This window comes from Scyliorhinus torazame, chromosome 12, assembly GCF_047496885.1.
Source record: "Scyliorhinus torazame isolate Kashiwa2021f chromosome 12, sScyTor2.1, whole genome shotgun sequence".
NCBI classification, from domain to species: Eukaryota; Metazoa; Chordata; class Chondrichthyes; order Carcharhiniformes; family Scyliorhinidae; genus Scyliorhinus; species Scyliorhinus torazame.
In genome coordinates this window covers 173,973,318-173,994,741 of record NC_092718.1, presented here as the reverse complement: position 1 = coordinate 173,994,741, position 21,424 = coordinate 173,973,318, and the positions used below count along the sequence as shown (strand labels likewise).

Sequence of the window (21,424 nt, the reverse complement as noted above, 5' to 3'; positions counted from 1 at the left end):
AGCAAAGAGACACTCCAAAGTTAACTTCATTAAGTTTTCAAGAACATAGTATGCTGAAAAGACTTATTAGCTCTGCCAGCCTCTGTAACCTGCTTAAATGGAAGACGCGATGCCACTCCTCCTGTTTACACTGGCCTTCACTGGAGCAGGCCAAGGATCGACATGTGGGCCTGAGAGCATGGTGCTGAGTTAAAATGGCAAGCAACAGGAAGGTTGGTGACATGCTTGTGGACTGAGCGAAGACGTTCCGCAAAATGGTCATCCAGAAATGGTGGAGGGTGATCCTTTGAATTGCTACATCTGTGTTACTGTCTCTCCTAATGATAGTATAATATGCAACACATTTTCCCTCTCTTTATTTCTAGTCACATGAACTCGAAATATTGGGCCTGACCTTCTGGCTGCGTTGCTGGAGAATAGCAGGAGAGCCCTAAATGGGGTTTGTGCTGGCTTCTGACCCACGGCGCCCAACGCCATCTGGATCATGCCCTTAGTGGGTGTGAACCAGACACACATGTTTAAATGAGTCTTTCAACTCAGCCCGTCTTTAAGTACAGCCCATTTGAGGCCAGAGTCTCCCAGCTCCCAGGATTCACCAATCCCACTGGCGCAACGTGAAGCCAGTGCGAATCAGTACTGGTTTCCAAAAAAGTAAACCAGACGTGATGACTATGCTTAGGGGCTTGGAGGCCATCAGAGCCATAGGGTGGTCGGGGATAGGGCAGGGCAGTTGTCACTGCCCAGGTGCCAAGGAGCCGGTCCTGAGGATGGCCATGGCGATGAAAAGGGGGGTGAATGAAGGGGTGGAGAAAGGGGGGTAGGCCTGAAGGGAGGTATGAAGGAGGTGCTGAAAGGGCTGGCATGATGGGGGGACCTGAAAGGCGGGGTGAAAGGGAGGGGGTTAGAAAGGGAGAGGGTGGCTGAAAGCAGGGAATCCTTAAAGGTGGGGAGTCCTCAGAAACTCCATGGCAGTTATGTTCACTTTGGGGGGGGGGATGCACCAATGCTGTGAGGATGGATGGTGGTGGGGCTGCGTCACCCTCATGTCTGAGTGGTGTGGGAGGTGGTGACTTAGAGATATAGTGATGAGGGGAAGCTTGCCCCTCCAGGGTCAAGGGTTTGGGGTGTTGCCCATGTCTGCAATCGGGCATGGGAGGCGGGAGGGGGGGGGGGGGGAGGGGGGGGGTGCCACAGGAATTCCAGCCTTAGTCATTTTTGGGGAGAATTTCGTCCATTAGCTCTGAACAGGAATTCTGCAGCCATTGGGATTCTCTCTTCCCACCGGCTGTGCATTCCTGCTTACAGGTTTCCTGGTGGCACGGAGTGGCTTCAATGAGAAATCCTAATTGACTAGCGACTGGAATAAAGAATCCTGCCACCAGTGAGTGGTGTGTCGCCGAGAAACAGGTGGCTGGGGGACCGGAGAATCCAGCCCATAGTTTTATTTCCCGGCGATGCTGTCAGACCTGCTTGAGCTTTTCCAGAATTCTCTGTTCTTCTTTCAGATTCCAGCATTCACAGTGTTTTCCTATACCATTAACATTTCTCCTGCAGCAAGTTCTATCTCCTCTCGTCATTCAGGGATCACAAAGCTGAGGGGTCCGTGGGGTCGAGGATAATATCTTGAGGAGCAGGAAATTTAAACTCTCCTCCTCTTCCTATCCCGCTCATCGATCAGGCTGATCGTACAGCAGGCTAATCGTACAGGAGGCATTGGGGTTAAAAAACTGGCCCCCTCACTCGCTGGCCGTGTGACCTGCTTGCCAATTTTATCACGGGAGGCCCACCTACTTGGCCATCTGTGGGTGCACCATCCAATGAAGCACAGCAGACGGGCACCTGAATTTGCCAGTCCAATCAGCAACCATTAAAACCTCAACCATGACAGCGGGAGAGGTGGTCGCTGCTAGGTTTTGTAGGAGAACTCTGGAGATGGGCCAGATAAGGAACAAAAGCACCTACTAAAATAAAAAATCAATGTGTTGTGTGTCAAAGGGTAAATCTACCTGGGGAGAATATTGGGGCCATCTTGGGTTCTGCTTTCCCTGCCCACACCCCTTCTTTGGCATGTGAGGACTTAACAAGGCAAATAATTTATGAGCTTTGTAAATCGGAGCATAGAGTTTAAAAGCAAGGAAGTTATATCAAACCTGTAAAAAGACATTGGTCCAATCTCAACTGGGCACCATTCTTTAGCAAGGATGTAAAGGCATCAGAAAGGGTGTAGATACGATTCACAAAATTAAAAGGAATTCACGACGAATTTCAGTTATGCAGATAGATTGGAGAAGTTGGGATTGTTCTCCTTGCAGAAGAGAAGGTTGAGAGAAGATTTGAATGAGGCATTCAAAATAATGAGAGATCTGGGCAGAGTAGACGGAGATCAACTGTTCCCGTTGGTGGAGCAAAAGAAACAATGGTGACATGAGAAGAAAAATTTTTCACGAAATGAGTGGTTCGTATCTGTAATGCACTGCCTGAGAGCGTGGTGGAGACAGGGTCAATGAGCAATGCAAGAGAAATGGATTATTATCCGAAAAGGGAGAATCTGCAGGGCTATAGGGGGAAGGTGGGTGATGTGCTCTTTCAGCAAATCACACAGACACCATGGCTCCCTTCTGTGCTGAAACCATTGTATGATTCTGTCATTCTAGTCTAAATGTTGTGCTGTAATGTAGGGCAGCACGATAGCACAATGGTTAGCACAGTTGCTTAACAGCTCCAGGGTCCCAAGTTCGATTCCCAGCTTGGGTCACTGTCTGTGCGGAGTCTGCACGTTCTCCCCATGTGTGCGTGGGTTTCTTGCGGGTGCTCCGGTTTCCTTTCACAGTCCAAAGACGTGCAGGTTAGGTGGATTGGCCATGATAAATTGCCCTTAGTGTCCAAAATGGTTAGGTGGGGTTACTGGGTTAAGGGGATAGGGTGGAGGCGTGGGCTTGGGTAGGGTGCTCTTCTATGTACATAAAACTTCAAATGCTCCCAGTAGCATGACAGAGGCCCAGGCTATTACTCTGGGGGAACAGGTTCAAATCTCACTCGGTACAATTTAAATTCAATGAATAAATTCAGTAATGGTGACCTATAAAGTATCGTCAATTGTTGTAAAAACCCACCTGGTTTACTAATGTCCTTTAGGGAAGGATATCTGCCATCCATACCTGATCTGGTCTACTTGTGACTCCAGACCCATAGAAATGTGATTGGCTCTTAAATGCCTTCAGAAATGGTCTAGAAAGCCACTCAGTTCAAGGATAATTAGGTCTGGGTGACTGGGCTTTTAACTAAATAGTCGGGGGGTTCAGTTGTCTGGAAAATCAAAGTCAGTAGAAGAAACTTAAAAGTTTTGTGTCAGAATACATGAGGCATTTGAAACAAAATTAATGAGTTAACAGCACAAATAGAGACAAGCGGGTATGATTTGGTGGCAATTACTGAGACATGGTTACAAGGAGACCAGGACTGGGAATTGAATATCCAAGGGTTCTCAGTATTTTGGAAGGATAGACAGAAAGGTAAATGAGGTAGTGTAGCTTTGCTGGTAAAGGAAGAGGGCAAGAAACTGGATTCCCACACTTACGTTCTGGAGTTAAACAAAGGTAATTATGTTGGCATGGTGTGAGGACAGATTTGGCCGTAGTGAACTAGGCAGGATGACTTAAAGGTAGGACAGCTGATGCGCAGTGGCCATTGTTTAAGAAGATATTCAATTTATCCCAATTAAAATAAAAGAAAGACTGTAAGAAGGGAAAAAAACATCTATGGCTAAGCAAGGAAGTTAAAGATAACACAAAGCCAGAAAACAAAGGCACTTCACATTGCAAAAGCCAGTGGACGATTGGGAAACTTTTAAAGATCAACAAAGGGTTACTAAAAATGTTATAAAAAAGAGCAAAGGTCAATTATGAAAGAAAACTAGTGCAAAATATGAAAAAGGATAGCAAAGGCTTCTATGAGTAGATGAAAGGGAAGAGAGTAGCTAAAGTGATTGTTGGTCACTTGGAGGATGAGACTGGGGAGTTAATAGTGGCGAAGCTAAATCAATATTTTGTCTTGTTTTCACAGTGGAGGACACTAGTACCATACCAATAGCAGAGGCAATAGAAAGGGAGGAACTTAGAAAAACCATCATTGATAGGTAATAATAAGGCAAATTCTATTTTGGCCTTTATAGCTAAAAGGATTGTTATACAAGTGAGATAGTGAGAAATTGGGTCCAGAAATGGGACCCCAATGTATCAGAACATTTTGGGGTTAAACAGACTGAGGGATAAAAAATACCTGCTGGCACAGAGCCAGAAGGTTAAGGCCACATCTGGCTGAGTTACATTGTCCCATTCAGACGTAACCTCATTAGTGGAAATACACAGGATGGCCTGGTTCGACAAGGGTGTCACTCGAGGTCCATTGTTCTTTGGACATTCCTGTCTGACCAGCTATTAGCCCATTACAGAGTCTGAGAGCCTCTTTGTCCATCAATGGGAGATTATTTGCATATCAATAGCATGGCTCTGTTCTTTTGTGTGCGAGGCTGGGTGGAGCTTGGAGAAAGAGATAGAAAACCCTGCTTTGAACAGGTACAGGGAGAAAGCTTTGGAAATAGACCATGAAGGTCATGAAAGTTGCCAACGAGGCAGGCTTGGGAAAAATGGCTCAGAATGACTACCCCTACCAGAAGAAAAATAGCTTTGTAATTGCAAGTATTGCCTTTGTCTGCCTGTGAAAGAGTCATGAGAGCTGTATTTTCTGTTGAAGTGTTGTTTAATGGGAACTCGTGTGTTAAGGTTAAGAAACTACATGTAATCTGTTATTGTTAGGGTTGAATTTTAAAAGTTTAAATGTTGTTTTCTTTTCTTTTAATAAAGTCTGTTTATAAAATAACCAAGGACTATTTCTTATATTATCACTACAAGAACGAATCAATCTTTCCGCACGGTCTTAAAACTTAAAAGAGTTATGGTTCGGGTCCAGTCTCTTAGCCACTGTTGAAAGCTGAACAGGCATCCATAATAGGGATAAGGCATAAAAGTAGGGAAGTGTTGCTGCAACTGTATAAGGCATTGGTAAGACCAAACCTGGAGTACAGTGTACAGTTTTGGTCCCCTTATTTGAGGAGGGATGTAGTTGCATTAGAGGCAGTTCAGAGGAGATTCACTAGATCGATTTCAGAGATGAGGGATTGAGCCGTTTAGGGCTATACTCCCTTGTGTTTAGAAGAATGAAAGGAGCTCTATTTGAGGTATATAAGATGATAAAAGTTATTGATAAAGTAGACTTCCTCTTGTGGGACAATCTAGATCGAGAGATTAGGATAGGGGGAAACAGATGAGGAGAAATTATTTCTCTCAAAGGGTTGTGAATCTGTGGAATTCACAGTGCAGTGGATGCCAGGACTTGGGGTAAATTTAAGGACGAGATAGACAGATGTTTAATTTGTAATGAGTTGAAGGGTTATGGAGAACGGGCAGGAAAGTGGAATTAAGGCCGAGAGATCAGCCATGATCGTATTGAATGGCGGAGCTGGCTTGAGAGGCTGAATTGTCTATTCCTGCTCCTGGTTCTTATGTTCGTAAGTTCTTATGATGGCCTTGCCAGTGATGCTCTCATTCCATGAATGCATAAGTCAAGGCTTTCTTTCTCCTAATTAGTGTCTGTTTATTCTTCCCTTTTACAGTGACCCCCTGTGGCTCTGTCCCTGTTGTGGAACACGGCCATTTCTCGATCTGTAAATCCTTTGTCAGATACACCTGTGAGCTCGGATTCAAGCTGGTGGGAAGGAAATTGGTTAAATGTCTGAGTAATGGACAGTGGAGCCCTGCACCACCTGGCTGTGCAGGTAAGATCTGAAATCCAGCACTTTGGAATAGCGAGTGCCATTGGTTAGCATAGAGTGATAAAAGTTGAATAGAAATACAACAATGGTAATTTTCTAAAGAAATTTGGCATGTCTGCATCGACTCTCACAAACCTCTACAGATGTGCAACAGAGAGCATCCTATCCGGCTGCATCACAGCCTGGTATGGCAGCTGCTCGGTCCAAGATCGCAAGAAACTGCAGAGTGTGGTGAACTCAGCCCACTGCATCACACAAGCTTGCCACCCTCCCATTGATTCTGAATACACCTCCTGCTGCCTCAGGAAGGCAGACAGCATTATCAGATACCCCTCCCACCCAGGCATTGCCTTCCTCCAGACCCTTCCATCAGGCAGAAGGTGCAGAAGTCTGAAGACTCGCACATCCAGACCTGGGAACAGCTTCTTCCCTACAGCTACAAGACTCCTCAATGACTCCCCCTCGGACTGATCTGTTCCCTGTAAGAACACTATTCATGATGCCCTATGCTGCTCTTGCGCATGTATTTGCTTTGTTTGGCCCCTTGTTCCGCACTGTAACCAATCAGTGTTTGTCGATGTTCCATTTGTCAATGGGCTCTGTTGATTATTCTTTTGTCGACTATGTACGTACTGTGGTACGTTCCCTCGGCCGCAGAAAAATACTTTTCACTGTACTTGGGTACATGTGACAATAAATTAAATCAAAGCAAATCAAATTCACCTCCACCATCTGAGCTCCACATTCTGAGAGCAGGTTACCTGTCAAATCTTCCCCCATTGATCCTCATATTTCTTCTCTTTCTGTAAATGTTAGCGATGATGAAGGCAGCATTGTTAAGTATATCTTAGATCCTAATATGCAGAAAAACATGATGATCTACTGTTGCAGTTCTTTCAGCATCCTAATGGAATGAACTTCCTGAAACTCAATTCCAATGGACCAACAGAACATTAACATGAGACGTCAGCATTTTCCGTAGAACTTCAAACAGCCAATCTAACACAAAGAAAACCAATCCAATGTACAAGGAGTTCTTCAAGGGTCAGGGATATTACAACTGTCAAAATGGAACATTCACTTGTCAGAAATCTGGAGTATATCTATTTTCATATCATTGCAAAGCGAATTATCACGCAGTCCTGGACAGAGGAAATGGGTATAATATTTTATCAGAATGCACCATCCTTCAGATAAATTCTGTGTTTCAAATTTGGCTCAGAGCTTGAGGGAGGTACAATATTGCCTTCCAGTTATTTTCTGGGACGTTTTACTATCTGCAAATTGAAAGGTTTCCCTTGTTAGCTTACTGTTAAAGAGATCTGCCTCTGGGTTAAAACCTGAGCTGGGAAACAGGAACCATTTCTGCAATCTTTGCCACACACCTTCAGGGTGGTTCAATAAGAGCTGAGATATTACCAGTAGATTTGCATGTTACATTTTCACAATTACTATTTCTAACTGAGATACAATTTCAGACATGAAGCACACAGAAAACACAATCCGCCCAATTCGCCCTCTGGACATTTTGCATTCTGATTCGTTTTATCTCCCTGCAATATTAGACCCATTGAAGGACTGTTAAAGGAATAATCAAGAATAGCACCTCAGGCAAGTCACTTTCCAGTTTTTTCTAACTCCTTAAAGCACTGACTTGCCCACTGAAGCCGATTCCTTTTACACTTTAAAATGTCTCTTTGAGGCCCATGATTCAATACAGTAACAATCACACCATTTATCCATTCCTTTACTATTTTAACTTTCCTATTGAAACCCATCTCGTTAACATGAATTCTCCTATTATGCAGCCCAGCAGCATATTGAATGAGCTTGGTCCTATTAGGATGTGATTTATCAGACCCGCCCGCCACTGAGAGCTTCCAGTCCCGCTGAGAGTCAATGGACTGTTGGCTGACCCATTGTATCCCCCACCATGGCAGGGCCAGAAAACCCCTTCCACTGCCTGAGAAATGGGGCGAAATTCTCCCCCAATGGCGCAATGTCCGCCGACTGGCGCCAAAAACAGCGCCAATCAGATGGGCATCGCGCCGGCCCAAAGGTGCGGAATACTCCGCATCTTTGGGGGCCGAGCCCCAACATTGAGGGGCTAGGCCGGCACCGGAGGGATTTCCGCCCCGCCAGCTGGCGGAAATGGCGTTTGTTGCCCCACCAGCTGGCGCGGAAATGCGGCGCATGCACGGGAGCGTCAGCGGCCGCCGACAGTTTCCCGCGCATGCGCAGTGGGGAGAGTCTCTTCCGCCTCCGCCATGGTGGAGGCCGTGGCGGAGGCGGAAGGGAAAGAGTGCCCCCACGGCACAGGCCCGCCCGCGGATCGGTGGGCCCCGATCGCGGGCCAGGCCACCGTGGGGGCACCCCCCGGGGTCAGATCGCCCCGCACCCCCCCCCAGGACCCCGGAGCCCGCCCACACCGCCTGGTCCCGCCGGTAAATACCAGCTTTGATTTACGCCGGCGGGACAGGCAATTTCTGGGCGGGACTTCGGCCCATCTGGGCCGGCGAATTGAGCGGGGGGTCCCGCCAACCGGCGCGGCCCGATTCCCGCCCCTGCCCAATCTCCGGTACCGGAGACTTCGGCGGGGGCGGGATTCACGGTGGCCAACGGCCATTCTCCGACCCGCTGGGGGGTCGGAGAATGACGCCCCTGGTTCTAAATGATTTGTCCTGTTCCGATGCTTCTTAAAGCTTTCTCAGTACTTAAATATGCTGCTTTTGTGACTTAAACTCAGATGATATCTATTAATTTATCTTAGAAATTAAAATGCGATACTTCTCAGTGAGACCTTCCCATGTTCACTCTCTCTCTGGACTGCAGATTTTAAGTCTCTGATCATTCCCCCGCAGTTTGTCCTCTTTTCACGCCCTCTGAATGCCTCAACTTTTACCTCTCTCAGGAGGTGGAAGGAAGCGAAAGTTGGCACATCAGCATGATACAAGGATCAAGGAGAATGCACATGGGCCTACTCACATCCTCAATTCATAAACTAATGCACTGGACAGTGTTTTTTGTAATGCAGGATTGAACACAATATTCCATGCACAGTCCGACAAATGCATTGTGGAGCCACGGCATAATCTGCAAATTCTCTACCTGCTACTCTAGTTCCATATTCCAACATTGCGTTGCTTTTTCAATGACTTCACCACATGGAGTCGACGTTGGAGGTGATCGGATAGCAATTCCTCAAGCTTCTTTTCTAAAGCTTCTTCTGCCAATTCAACTCCATTCACTGCAGACTTGTTTCATTTGTCATGCCAACATTTTTACAGTTAAATCTCATTTGCCACATGTTTACCCAGTGACTCAGCAGCTCTCTCCCAACAGTTTTCTGCATTATCTGCCTCAATTGGTTCCTCTAATTTTGTGACAAAAGGTTTTCACTTTGGTAAATTTATAATCCTCAACTGAGCCAAGCTCTAGACTTTACAAATTCAACCAAATCCGTTTTAATTTCTTCAAATCGGATTGCTTTACACATGAGTTAATGTTCCCTTAAGAATGCAGTTCTATAGATGATTTACTGTCCATTAACTTTTTCATCCACCTTACAGGAATTGTTGCACTTCCTGGGTGGTGAATACTGGCGATTACAAACTGCACTCAAATCATCAATTTCTAAAATAGAATGTATTTCATTGCTCTCTAATAGATAATGACAACCATCTCATGGCTGTCAGAATATCTAAGGTGATCATATTTCTACAAGATTGAAAATCTAATATTCATTTAAAGACACAATGGATGGTTGCTCTCGTCAGTCTCTTCATAAACAGTGACCTCTGTCACCATATATTGAGAAGAGAAAATCAATCGGATTGGTTTACATCCCAGCTGCAATTTAACATTAGAACGATAAAGACTCTTAATTATTATAATCTTTATTAGTGTCACAAATAGGCTTACATTAATGCTGCAATGAAGTAACTGTGAAAATCCCCCAGTTGCCACACTACGGTGCCTGTTGGGATATACTGAGGGAGAATGTCCAATTCACCTAACAAGCACATCTTTCCATGCAGACATGAGGAAAACGTGCAGACTCCACACAGAAAGTGACCCAAGCCGGAATTGGACCTGTGTCCCTGGCACTGTGACGCAACAGTGCTAACCACTGTGCTACCGTGCCGCCCACTTATTTGAGTTCATTACTCACATGGACCTGTTAATTTGTCCTTGTTTATTATTGGCCATTATCTGTCTGTTCTGCTGTGACCTATTATCAAATTAGCTTCTCAGCTGTTGTTTTGTCAGGGGGTTATATGACTTCCTGTGACAGCTCTTGGCCAATGAGAACTCTCCTTCATGCCCATCAATAACCTAAAGACTATATTAATTGGAAGTACAGAGGTTGACATTTTATGGTGTGACAAATTGCCAATCGTCAGGTAAACAATTAATTTAAAATCCAGACGAACGACTGCAGCTCCAGTCCCTTCACTCTCTCGGCCCCACAATCAGTTCCGCCCCCTCACACTGCGCCAACTGTAAGTTGTCACTGATTCCTTCAAGACAGACCCTTCACTAACTCTGACAATTGATCCTTTTACTCCATATGCAGGTGACTTGTAATTTTCTGCTTTGTAATACATATAAATTATTTGTTCGCACAGTAATGAATGGACCCAATTATTAACAAGAGTTTACATTTGCAAAGATGGTATAGATTAAATCTGCTAATGTGTCAAATTCATATTCCAAAGGAGCTATTGTAATGAATAGATTCAGAACGAGCAAGTCAGCAATGTAGGAGAGTTGCTCAAATTGTCCTTTCAAAATCTGCTTTTCAATGAAATCTCAAAAGTATGAAAATTTTACAATAAAATCACTTGAATGGTTGGTTCTCACCGGAGTGTCCTGTTGCTTTTCTCTGCCCTTTCGAGATGGTAATTTGTAATAAGTTAACCCAACATACCTGGCTTGGGAGATATGATTTGATTTGTATTCACAAAAATGTCTAACAGGAAAGGTTTAGCTTGTGCTATTTAATTGTGACACCTTATAGATTACGCCATCAGCCACCTTACTCCATTTAGTTTGTTTAGATTGTGAAAAAAAACAGCTCAAACTCATTCGAATTGCAGGGAAAGCTGGAAAATTCGTCCTTGGTCCTGCTTGGTGACTGAAACTAGTCTAGGAGACAACATTGGCAATGATTTTATATTATCTGCTCCCATCTCCATACCCCTCCCCCATAACCCCCCCCCCCCCCCCCCCCCCCCCCCCCCACACCCCCCGCGGCATGATTTGTGACCTTCTGGTCCTGACACTGTTGCTTGCACTCTTTGCTGCCAGGGAAGCCATGGAAACGGCACACCGTCAGCGGGACCGGACAATCCCGCCTGCAGGAATGAGTGGAAAACCCTGCCCATTATATGACATGACCCCTGCCCCAGCCATAAACCACTCAAATTCTCTTTTGAAGTTGGAAAGTTTAAAGATGGCTTGAAGGCCCAACAGACACAAAGTTCCTCACCTGCCCAGCCCAGCATCAATCCCACACCTGGACCTTTCAGCTCACTGACCAAGCCCAACACCATGTAGGGTGCATCCCCTCCACTGCCCCCCCACCCCCACCCCTTGCGCACTGGGGCCTCCGGTGCCCTTGAGTTCCATGCCAGAAAATGGAAATGGTGATTCACCTCCTCACTTCCCCTCAGTAGCCATTGCACCAGGTTCCTGTTTTTGGAAAGGAGTACGAAACAACACCAGCGTGACTTCCCGGTGGGGAGTTGGGTTATTCCCGGGAGGCCGCTGCATTCGACTTCAATCTCGTTAATGAGATTGAAATGAATGCAAATGTGGGTTAATGATAAGCTCGCCATTTCTGGGCCTGTTACGGAACTTGCCTTCAGGAACAGGCCGGGTTTAACGGCAAATGGTTCTCACCCGTCACGATCTCGATTTTACCCTCTCCCGCTATTCACCCGGCACACCCGGACCCCAGCCGGAAGCAATGCGGTCGCTAAATCGTGCCCTATGTTCCTAGCTGGGGGTGAGAGGATGTCTTGTGGGTCCACCACTGGCATGATTTTGAGAGGGGAGCATGGCCTGGCCCAAAAAGGGGGCAAGGACATTTTCAATGAAAGGGCAACAAAGCTACTAACAGGTGTCACCCACTCTGAAGCTGGAGTCCACAGTTGAAGGGGCTGAGAAACCTTGAGGAACCCTGGCACTGAGCCAGGAAGCCTGGGGAACTGGGCTGGGTGGGTGAGTGTCCACAATGCAAGATTTGTAGGAGCCACAACTCTGGGGGACAGGGGGCTGCCAGTGATGGTACCTCATCCTGTTAAGTTTAAAATGGAGGCATGTCAGCAATTAGCTCACCCATGCCTGCTGCAGGAGGTTTATTGTATGGCAAATCAAAGAACATTTTTTTAAAAAATCAAATAAACTGAGGGGCAAGTTAAAGGGAAAAATAAGTCAGCTCGCCCATGCCTGCCACAGGGCAATTTTATTGAATTTCAAATTCAAATTTGACTATCCAGTATGGCGGCATTGAAGCCTGAGACACCAGAGCACTGCTCTATGTCAGTAGATTATCAGTTCAGTGAGCATACCAATAGGCCACAGGAGGTTTATTTTAGGGCAAATCAAAGAACCAATTAAAATAAATCAAATAAACTGAGGGGCAAAATAAAGGGGCAATTTTTTGCTTTCCTTTCTTTCCCCCATTCTATCCTTGTTTCCCCTTGTGGTACAGGCTAAGTCCAGGGAGCATAATCAAAGAGCAAGGGATCATCCATGAAGGAGGAATTTCCTCTCTCAAGAGGATAGTGAATCTGTGGAATTCTTTACTACAGCGAGTTGGGTAATTATGTGTGTTCAAGGCTGCGATAGACAATTTTTAAATCAGTAAGGGAATCAAGGGTCATCGCGATAAAGCGGGAAAGTGGAGTTGAGGACGATCATATCAGATCAGTCATGATCGCATTGAATGGCAGAGCAGACTTGATGGGCTGAATGGCCTACTTCTGCTCTTACATCTTATGGTCTTAGCCTTTTCCTCGCAGGTAGTAAATATATTGTGCCTGTTGGATAGGATCAGTTTCTGGATGATTAACATTTATCTTGTGTTCAGACGTTTCTTTTTCAAGCATATGAGAAAGTTAACAGTGAATTACTTCTATTCAAAATGTTTTTGTACAAATCCCACTCTACACTAAGCAGTTAATTGGTCCTCGGAAATGTACAATAGGTTAGTGGGCATGAAAGTGCCATTGCTTGGTATGGTGGGTAGAGGAAGTCAGAAGGGCATGAAGGAATACAGGGAGTGGATGGAAAGGCAGAGCTTGGCATAGGGGGCATGAGGGGCCAACATTTGGTATATTGAACAACAAATCAGAGATGCATGCAATAAGGGTACAACTGTAATCATGGGTGACTTTAATTTACACATAGATTGGGCAAAGGGGGGATCTCATTGAAACTATAGAATTCTAACAGTACTAGACAAGGTAGATGAAAGAAGGATGTTCCCGATGGTGGGTGTGTCCAGGACCAGGGGCCACTGCCTGAGGATATGGGGTAGACCATTTAGGAAGAGATGGGGAGAAATTTCTTCACCCAGACAGTGGTGAGGCTGTGGAATTCATTACCACAGGAAAACATTTTGGGCAGGTTTCTCAGTCTGCGATGGCGGAATCGCAAAGCACAATCGAGCGGAGAATCGCGCGTCAGCCGAAAATCGAGGCCAGCAACAGGCACTGGACAGAATGTTATGCTCCAGTACCTTGGCAACAGCGTGAATGCATTCTATGCCACAGGCTGGCGTTGGCATGAAAATTGTACAATAAACGCAGTTGTTATATCATTACCAGGCCCGCCCTGCCTTTAACTGGGCCTCCCACAATGCTCCGCCTCCACCAGGAGGAATTACCAACTGCAAGGTGAATTTGTGGTATTTAAAATGGTGAAACAGGCACCATGGCTGCTGAGGGAGAGAGAGGAGGTAAGGCAAGTTCTCAAAGGCGCGTCCGCCAGGGCCAGCGAGAGTAGCAGGGGGCGGACTGGGGATTGTCTGTGGAGTTAGACCCCCGGGACCGGTATTTCCAGGCATGGACTGCCATTGACGCAGCCTGCAAAGCAGCCACCTTGCAGCGCACCCACTGACCACCCACACTGGCCCATGGTTGCGCAGAGCGCCACCGGCCATATGGTGCCCCCACCCAAGGCTGCCAGACCAGGAACCCACAGACCCCATCCTCCCATAACGAGGCGCCACTCTGCTGGCAGGGCATCATGTGGCCCACTGTGGTAGCCACCACTAACTGTATTAGATGTAAATTAGATGTAGTACGGTAAGACTCCTGTACTAGAGGTACATGGGTAAATCCCTGCCTGCTGGCTCCACCCAGTAGGCGGCGTATAAATGTGTGTGCTCACCGGGGCTGCACCCATTCTGGTATCAGCTACAGGAGGCCACACATCTTTGCTCAATAAAGCCTCGATTATTCACTACTCTCATCTTTGTAGTAATTGATAGTGCATCACCCACCCAAGGCAGACCCACGGTAGATCCCACAGGAGAGCACAGGACAGCGGCCGCAGAGTGTACCACTGGCATGGATAGTGCCAGCCGCCGTTACGCCTGTCGGCAGGGATGGGTGCCAGGGTCAGAGGCCCTCCCAGTGTGAGGCACTGACGGGACCAGAAGTGTGGTGAAGAGGGCGATGTGCCTTGGGGACTGGCCAGGGTGGGGTGGTGTGTGGGGGTAGGGTGGGAGGGGTAAGGCCGGTTAATGGGGTGGTGTGCCGTGCCCACTTCCAGCGCCCCGCACCATCGGGCTCCCACCTCCCCCCTGACCTGGCACACCGTCGGCTCCCAGTCCATCCCATCCCTCACACCCTTCTGAGAGAGGACTGAGGCAGTTCAGAACATTGGTGAACAGGTGTTTATTGTGCTTTTACAGGTATTGTGCCTTATCCCATATTGTTATCCTATGTGCTGCACCCGTGCCAACTTAACTGGTTGCTACCTTTCCAACCTTACGGGCCCTCATGCTCCTTCTAGTTCATACCCCAGGCGGTACATCAGGAATGAAGGCGGCCTGCTGCGGTCCTATGGCCTCAGTCCCCTTTGGCGGCCGTCCTCGACAGCGACCAAGCCTGGATTGTCCAGACTGTCTTCAAGGTGTCACAGATGGCATGGTAGCACCCTGTTCTGCCCATTGCCCATTGGATGTACCAGGGACAGGTGGGGGGGCTTCAGGGGTGCTGAGGTGTTCCAGAACCTCCTCTGCGGGAGTCACTGGCACTGGCACCGGCCATGTCACCTCCTCCTCCCTCGCGGTGCCCGATGGCCCCTGGGCTGCTCCTTGGGACAGAGGTGTGGCCGGAGTGAGCTCTGGGGTCTCTTCAGTCATGTGGCACTGCCAGGTCTGGAGGCCCGCTCACGTCTCTACCAGGGTCTCCATGCTCACGGCCATGGAGCACAGGGACTGGGCCACCTCCCTCTGGGACTGTGCCACATCACTCAGTGACAGTGCCACCTCCCTCTGGGACTGGCTCTGGTCAGCCAATGCCTGCATTGACTGCTCCAGGCCTTGAACATCTTGACCCATGGCTGATACCATCGCAGCCAATGCCTCCACCGCAGACACCACCAGTGCGGTGTTGGCTTAGATGGCATGCATGGTCAGCATCACCTCCTGCCCCTGCAGGCAGTTGGACTCCTCCATTAGCACCTGCAAGTGATGGATGGTTGCTGACACCCCCTCGTGTAGTAATAATAATAATCTTTATTAGTGCCACAGGTAGGCTTACATTAACACTGCAATGAAGTTACTGTGAAAATCCCCGAGTTGCCACACTCCGCTGCCTGTTTGGGTACACTGAGGGAGAATTCAGAATGTCCAAATTACCTAACAAGCACGTCTTTCGGGACTTGCGGGGGGAAACAGGAGCACCCGGAGGAAACCCACGCAGATACAGGGAAAACGTGCAGACTCCGCACAGACTGTGACCCAAGCCGGGAATCAAACCTGGGTCCCTAGAGCTGTGAAGCAACAGTGCTAACCACTGTGCTACTGTGCCATCCCGGCTCTGCGCAGCATCTCCAACACTGATGCGATCACCATTTCCAGAAGCCCGAGACCCATCTGGATGGCAGCTGGTCCCTGGGGTCAGTCTGACCTCCGACTGTCTGCCCTCTTGGCGGTTCCTACCTCCAGCTGATGTAACGCAGCATGTGTGTGCTTCACACTAGATAATGTCGCAGGAGTCTCTTCACCAACAAGCCCAAAGGAGGTGAGTGTCTCTGGAGTGGTGGAGGGTGCCGGTGTCAGCAGTGCCGAGAGGTCGGTGTCATCCCCTGGCATGTCCTCCGGGGTGTTGTGGGGTTGCGGCTGTGGGCTTACATTGCCAGCAGGCCCCGCGTCATCGCCTCATGATTAGGTGGGGGTATGGGGAGGTGGGGGCTTTTGATATTGGAGGTGTGGGGGGCTGCTAGGTGTGGTAGGGGTGTGTGGGTGGTGGGGGGGGGGGGTGCCTCACATGACGTAGTGACAGCGCAATCCATCGGGGGCTCACTTGCTTTCCTGATGCCGACCTCCTCATCGACGACTGCCCGCTCTCTGGGCCCACTGACCAGGTCCAATGCCCTGTGATCCCCACAATCAGGACATAGTTTCAACCCAGCGCATGGAACAGGTCGATGCCCACCTTGGTCCATGGTGACGCGACCACTCATGGGGCTGCAGGGTCTCACGTGGTTGGGCCGGCTGGAAGCGCTGACAAGTGGGTCAGTTGAGCACTGTGTTGGCGATGTCGTCATTGATACCGGGCCAGTACACTGCCTCTCGGGCCCGTCGGCGGCACTTCTCCATTCCAAGGTGGCCTCGTGTAGCTGTTCCAAGACGAGCTGGCACATGCTGTGTGGGATAACAATGCGGTCCAGCTTCAGGAGGACACCATCGACTACCGCCAGATCGTCTCTGATGTTGTAGAACTGCGGGCATTGGCCCTTGAGCCACCGGTCCGTCAGGTGGCGCATGACATGCTGTAGCAGGGGGTCAGCCGCAGTCTCGCGGTGAATTTGGATGAGGCGTTCATCCGTGGCCGGTAGATTGGAGGCCACGAAGGCCACATGGGTGTCAACCTGGCAGACGATTCCCGCTGGGTCACACGGGGTGTTGACTGCCCTGGACAGAGCGTCAGCTATGATCAGGTCTTTGCCCGGGGTATATACGAGCTGGAAGTCGTATCGCCGGAGTTTGAGCAGAATGCGCTGGAGGCGAGGCGTCATGTCGTTCAAGTCTTTTTGTATTATGTTGACCAGCGGGCGATGGTCGGTCTCAACGGTGAATTGGGGAAGGCCGTACACATAATCATGAAATTTGACGACACTGGTCAGAAGGCCCAGGCACTCCTTTTCTATCTGCGCGTAGTGCTGCTCCGTGGGGGTCATCGCACTTGATGCATATGCAATGGGGGCCCATGATGAGGCCTCATCGCGTTGAAGGAGCACTGCCCCAATGCCAGCCTGACATCCACCAGGAGCCGGCGGTAGAGAGCGATGAGTCAGACATCGCCATAGCTGCTACCCTCAACCAGGCAGGCAGTAGACCAGTAGCGTTGTTCTCCCGGACCCTCACCGCCTCCGGGATTCGGCAGTCTGCAGTCGAGAAGGAGGCACAAGCCATTGTGGAGGCTGTGCGGCACTGGAGGCAATATCTAGCCGGTAGGAGGTTCACCCTCGTCACCGATCAACGGTCGGTAGCCTTCATGTTTGATAACGCACAATGGGGCAAAATAAAGAACGATAAAATTTTGAGGTGGAGGATCGAACTCTCCACCTTCACGTACGATATCAAATATTGTCCAGGGGAGCTCAACGAGCCCCCAGATGCTCTGTCCCGCGGCACGTGCACCAACGCGCAGGAGGACTGCCTGCAAGCCATCCACAATGACCTCTGCCACCCGGGGATTACCCGGCTAGTCCACTTGATCAAGTCCCGCAACCTACCTTACTCAACCGAGGAGGTCAAGGCCATGACCAGGGCTTGCCAGATCTGCACGGAGTGCAAACTGCACTTCTACCGGCCAAACAAGGCTAGTCTCATGAAGGCCTCAGGGCCCTTTGAACGACTAAGTGTGGACTTCAAGGGCCCCCTCCCGTGCACCAACCGTTATGCCTACTTCCTCACCGTCATCGACGAGTTCTCCCGCTTCCCATTTGTCGTCCCCTGTCCCGACATGACTTCGGCCACCGTGATTAACGCACTGCACAGCATCTTCACCCTGTTTGGTTTCCCCGCTTATATTCACAGCGACCGGGGTACATCGTTCATGAGCGATGAACTGCGTCAGTATCCGCTCAGCAAAGGCATCGCCTTGAGCAGAACGACCAGTTTTAATCCGCGGGGAAACGGGCAGGTGGAGAGGGTGAACGCGACAGTTTGGAAGGCTGTCCTTCTGACCCTACGGTCGAGAAGTCTCCCAACCACCCGGTGGCAGGAGGTCCTACCCGATGCCCTACACTCCATTAGGTCGCTCCTCTGCACGGCCACGAATGAGACCCCTCACAACCGCTTGTTTGTCTTCCCCAGGAAGTCCACCTCCGGGGGGTCTCGCTTCCACCTTGGCTGACATCTCCGGGACCTGTTCTTCTCCGGAGGCACGCGAGAAGCCATAAAACGGACCCCCGGGTCGAGAGGGTTCGATTACTACATGCGAACCCCAGATACGCCTTCGTCGAGTACCCCGACGGCAGGCAAGATACAGTTTCCCTCCGCGATCTGTCACCCGCTGGTTCCCCCACTACATACACCCCCTCCCTCACAGCTCCCCTGCGGGATCCGGTACCGACAACAGCCCCCCCCCCCCCCGCCACCCCCCGGTCCCACTCCCTGTCGGTGGACACTGACCGCGTGTGCCCCCTAGCGCCCCCCCCCCCTCTACACCCTCCACCGGTGCCGGCATCGCTACCCCCAGTCCCAGCTATTGCCCCTGTGCCCCGATCCCCTACCCCGACCAAGGCTCCGACCACCATGCTGCCGGACATACCCTCAACTAAGACGTCCGTGTCCGCCGCACCACTGCCCAATCTGAGGAGGTTGATGAGGACGATCAGGCCACCGAAACGAATGGACTTATGATTTCACTTCACCCACGCCGGACTTCATTTTTTTAAACAGGGGTTGAATGTGATGAACGGTTACTGTATTACTGTACCCTTATCGTCATGTAAGGTGACGTCCCCTTTGAGACCGGGCTTGGAACCCTGGGGGACTCCGGCTCCGGCTCCGCCCACCTGGGAGTCGTATATAAGGGGCCGCCTTGTAGGCACCCATCTCGGCACCAGGCAAGTTCTTAGCTTATTAAAGCCTTCTTTACCGTTTTACTCTCCAGCGTCGTTATTGAGGGTACAACAGCTGGTTATTGACTTCAGGAAGCAAAGTACTGTACACACCCCTGTCAGAATCAACGGGGCCGAGGTGGAGATGGTTAACAGCTTCAAATTCCTAGGGGTGCACATCACCAAACATCTGTCCTGGTCCACCCACATTGACGCTACCACTAAGAAAGCACGACAGTGCTATACTTCCTCAGGAAATTAAGCAAACTCAGCATGCCCACATTGACTCTTACCAACTTTTACAGATGCACCATAGAAAGCATCCTATCAGGCTGCATCACAGCCTGGTATGGCAACTGCTCGGCCCAGGACCGCAAGAAACTTCAGAGAGCCGTGAACATCGCTCAGTCCATCACACGAACCTGCCTCCCATCCATTGACTCCATCTACACCTCCCGCTGCCTGGGGAAAGCGGGCAGTATAATCAAAGATCCCTCCCACCCGGCTTACTCACTCTTCCAACTTCTTACATCGGGCAGGAGATACAAAAGTCTGAAAACACGCACGAACAAACACGCAAAAACAGCTTCTTCTCCGCTATTACCAGACTCCTAAACGGTCCTCTTATGGACTGACCTGATTAATACTACACCCCTGTATGCTTCACCCGATGTTGGTGTTTATGTAGTTACAATGTGTATCTTGTGTTGCCCTCTCAGGTATTTTCTTTTCTTTTTTTTCATGTACTTAATGATCTGTCGAGCTGCTCGCAGAAAAATACATTTCACTGTATCTCGGTACACATGACAATAAACAAATCCAATCCAATCCAATCCCTCACCATCCACCCAGCAACATTCAGTAGCACTTTGGTCTCATGCATAACATCCCGATACTCCACCTCACCTTACACATCACCCAATAATTACAGCCTCACACCCACTTTTCATTGCTTCCTCATCCCTCCAGCAGTTTAGCTATGGCACGCACATCACCCAAATGCAGCGCAAAACAATCGCTGAGCTCTTGTGCTCTGCCTTACAGAACAGAGTGAACAAAAGAGAGAACTTTAACTTTATATAGTAATCTGCCATATGAGACCTATTCAACAGCCTTCTGAAAGTCTAAATAAACCATATCCACTGGTTCTCCCTGGTCAACTCTACTCATTGCATCTTAAAAGAATTCCAGAAGATTTGTCAATGATGTTCCCGTCAGCAGGATCTTCCGGTCCCGCTGATGGTGACTCCCCTGTCCCGCCAATGGTTCACGGTGCGAACAGCGGGAAATCCCCATCGACAGCGGGAATGGAAGACCTTGCCACCAGCCAATGGCAGACAGCTTCCCCCACTGCATAATACGCTGTGGGGGTGGGTGCGGAGGCAGAGGGGGGGCGGGGGCGATGGTGTGACCTGCTTTCCTCTCCATGGCATGATAGCACAGTGGTTAGCATTGCCGTTTCACAGCTCCAGGGTCCCTGGTTCGATTCCCAGCTTTGGTCACTGTCTGTACGGAGTCTACACGTTCTCCCCGTGTCTGCGTAGGTTTACTCCAGGCGCTCCAGTTTCCTCCCGCAGTCCAAAGATGCGCAGGTTAGGTGGATTGGCCATGCTAAATTGACCTTAGTGTCTAAAAGAGTTGGGTTGGGTTGCGGGCATGGGGTGGAGGTGTGGGGCTTAAGTGGGGTGCTCTTTCCACGGGCCAGTGCAGACTCGATGGGCCGAATGGCCTCCTTCTGCACTGTAAATTCTATGATTCTCTCACCCACAACCCTCCCCTTCTATTTTCTGTTTGGAGCCATTGCAAATCCAGGAGGAAGAGGGAGAGAAATCCCACAGGCAGCTCCTTTCCACAATCTAACAACTGCAGCCATTATACAGGCACTGCTTCAGCTGTTGAAACTCATATAAAGTCTGGATCTGCATGTGGCGGGACACCGATCACAAACAGGCTGGAGCCATATTGGGGGAAAGGGTCGTTTGTGTGCCAACCCCCTGAAGGGTGAAGTAACAGATGAATTCTGCTATAAGGGGGCTCAGAGCTCTTTCTTTCCAGCAGAGAAATGTGACAAACTGAACTCCGTGTTTCCAGGCTTGTTTGGTCCGGTGGGGATATCCCCTCTTCCCATCCCACTGTTTAGTCACAGCTTAGAGTAAGGCAGGAAGTCATCATCAACCCATGGGCCGCCTGGGACTGTACCTCTGACACTGCTCTAGGGAGTTGTACCTTTCTGCACCATCTCAAAACCAATAAATAACCCATTTCTAAGACCGATTGATGTCA

General features: G+C 49.3%; 1 protein-coding gene across 1 annotated transcript in view; it reads left to right on the top strand.

Moving 5' to 3' along the window:
• LOC140386751 (eosinophil peroxidase-like) overlaps positions 1 to 6,882 on the top strand; it is a 68,070-nt gene extending 61,188 nt beyond the window's left edge. The window contains exons 13-14 of the mRNA XM_072469404.1: positions 5,672 to 5,833; positions 6,722 to 6,882. Of these exons, the coding sequence (XP_072325505.1) occupies positions 5,672 to 5,833; positions 6,722 to 6,738 (179 nt within the window). The 3' untranslated portion in view covers positions 6,739 to 6,882. The remainder of the gene's footprint in view (positions 1 to 5,671; positions 5,834 to 6,721) is intronic.
• The last annotated feature ends 14,542 nt before the right edge of the window (positions 6,883 to 21,424 follow it).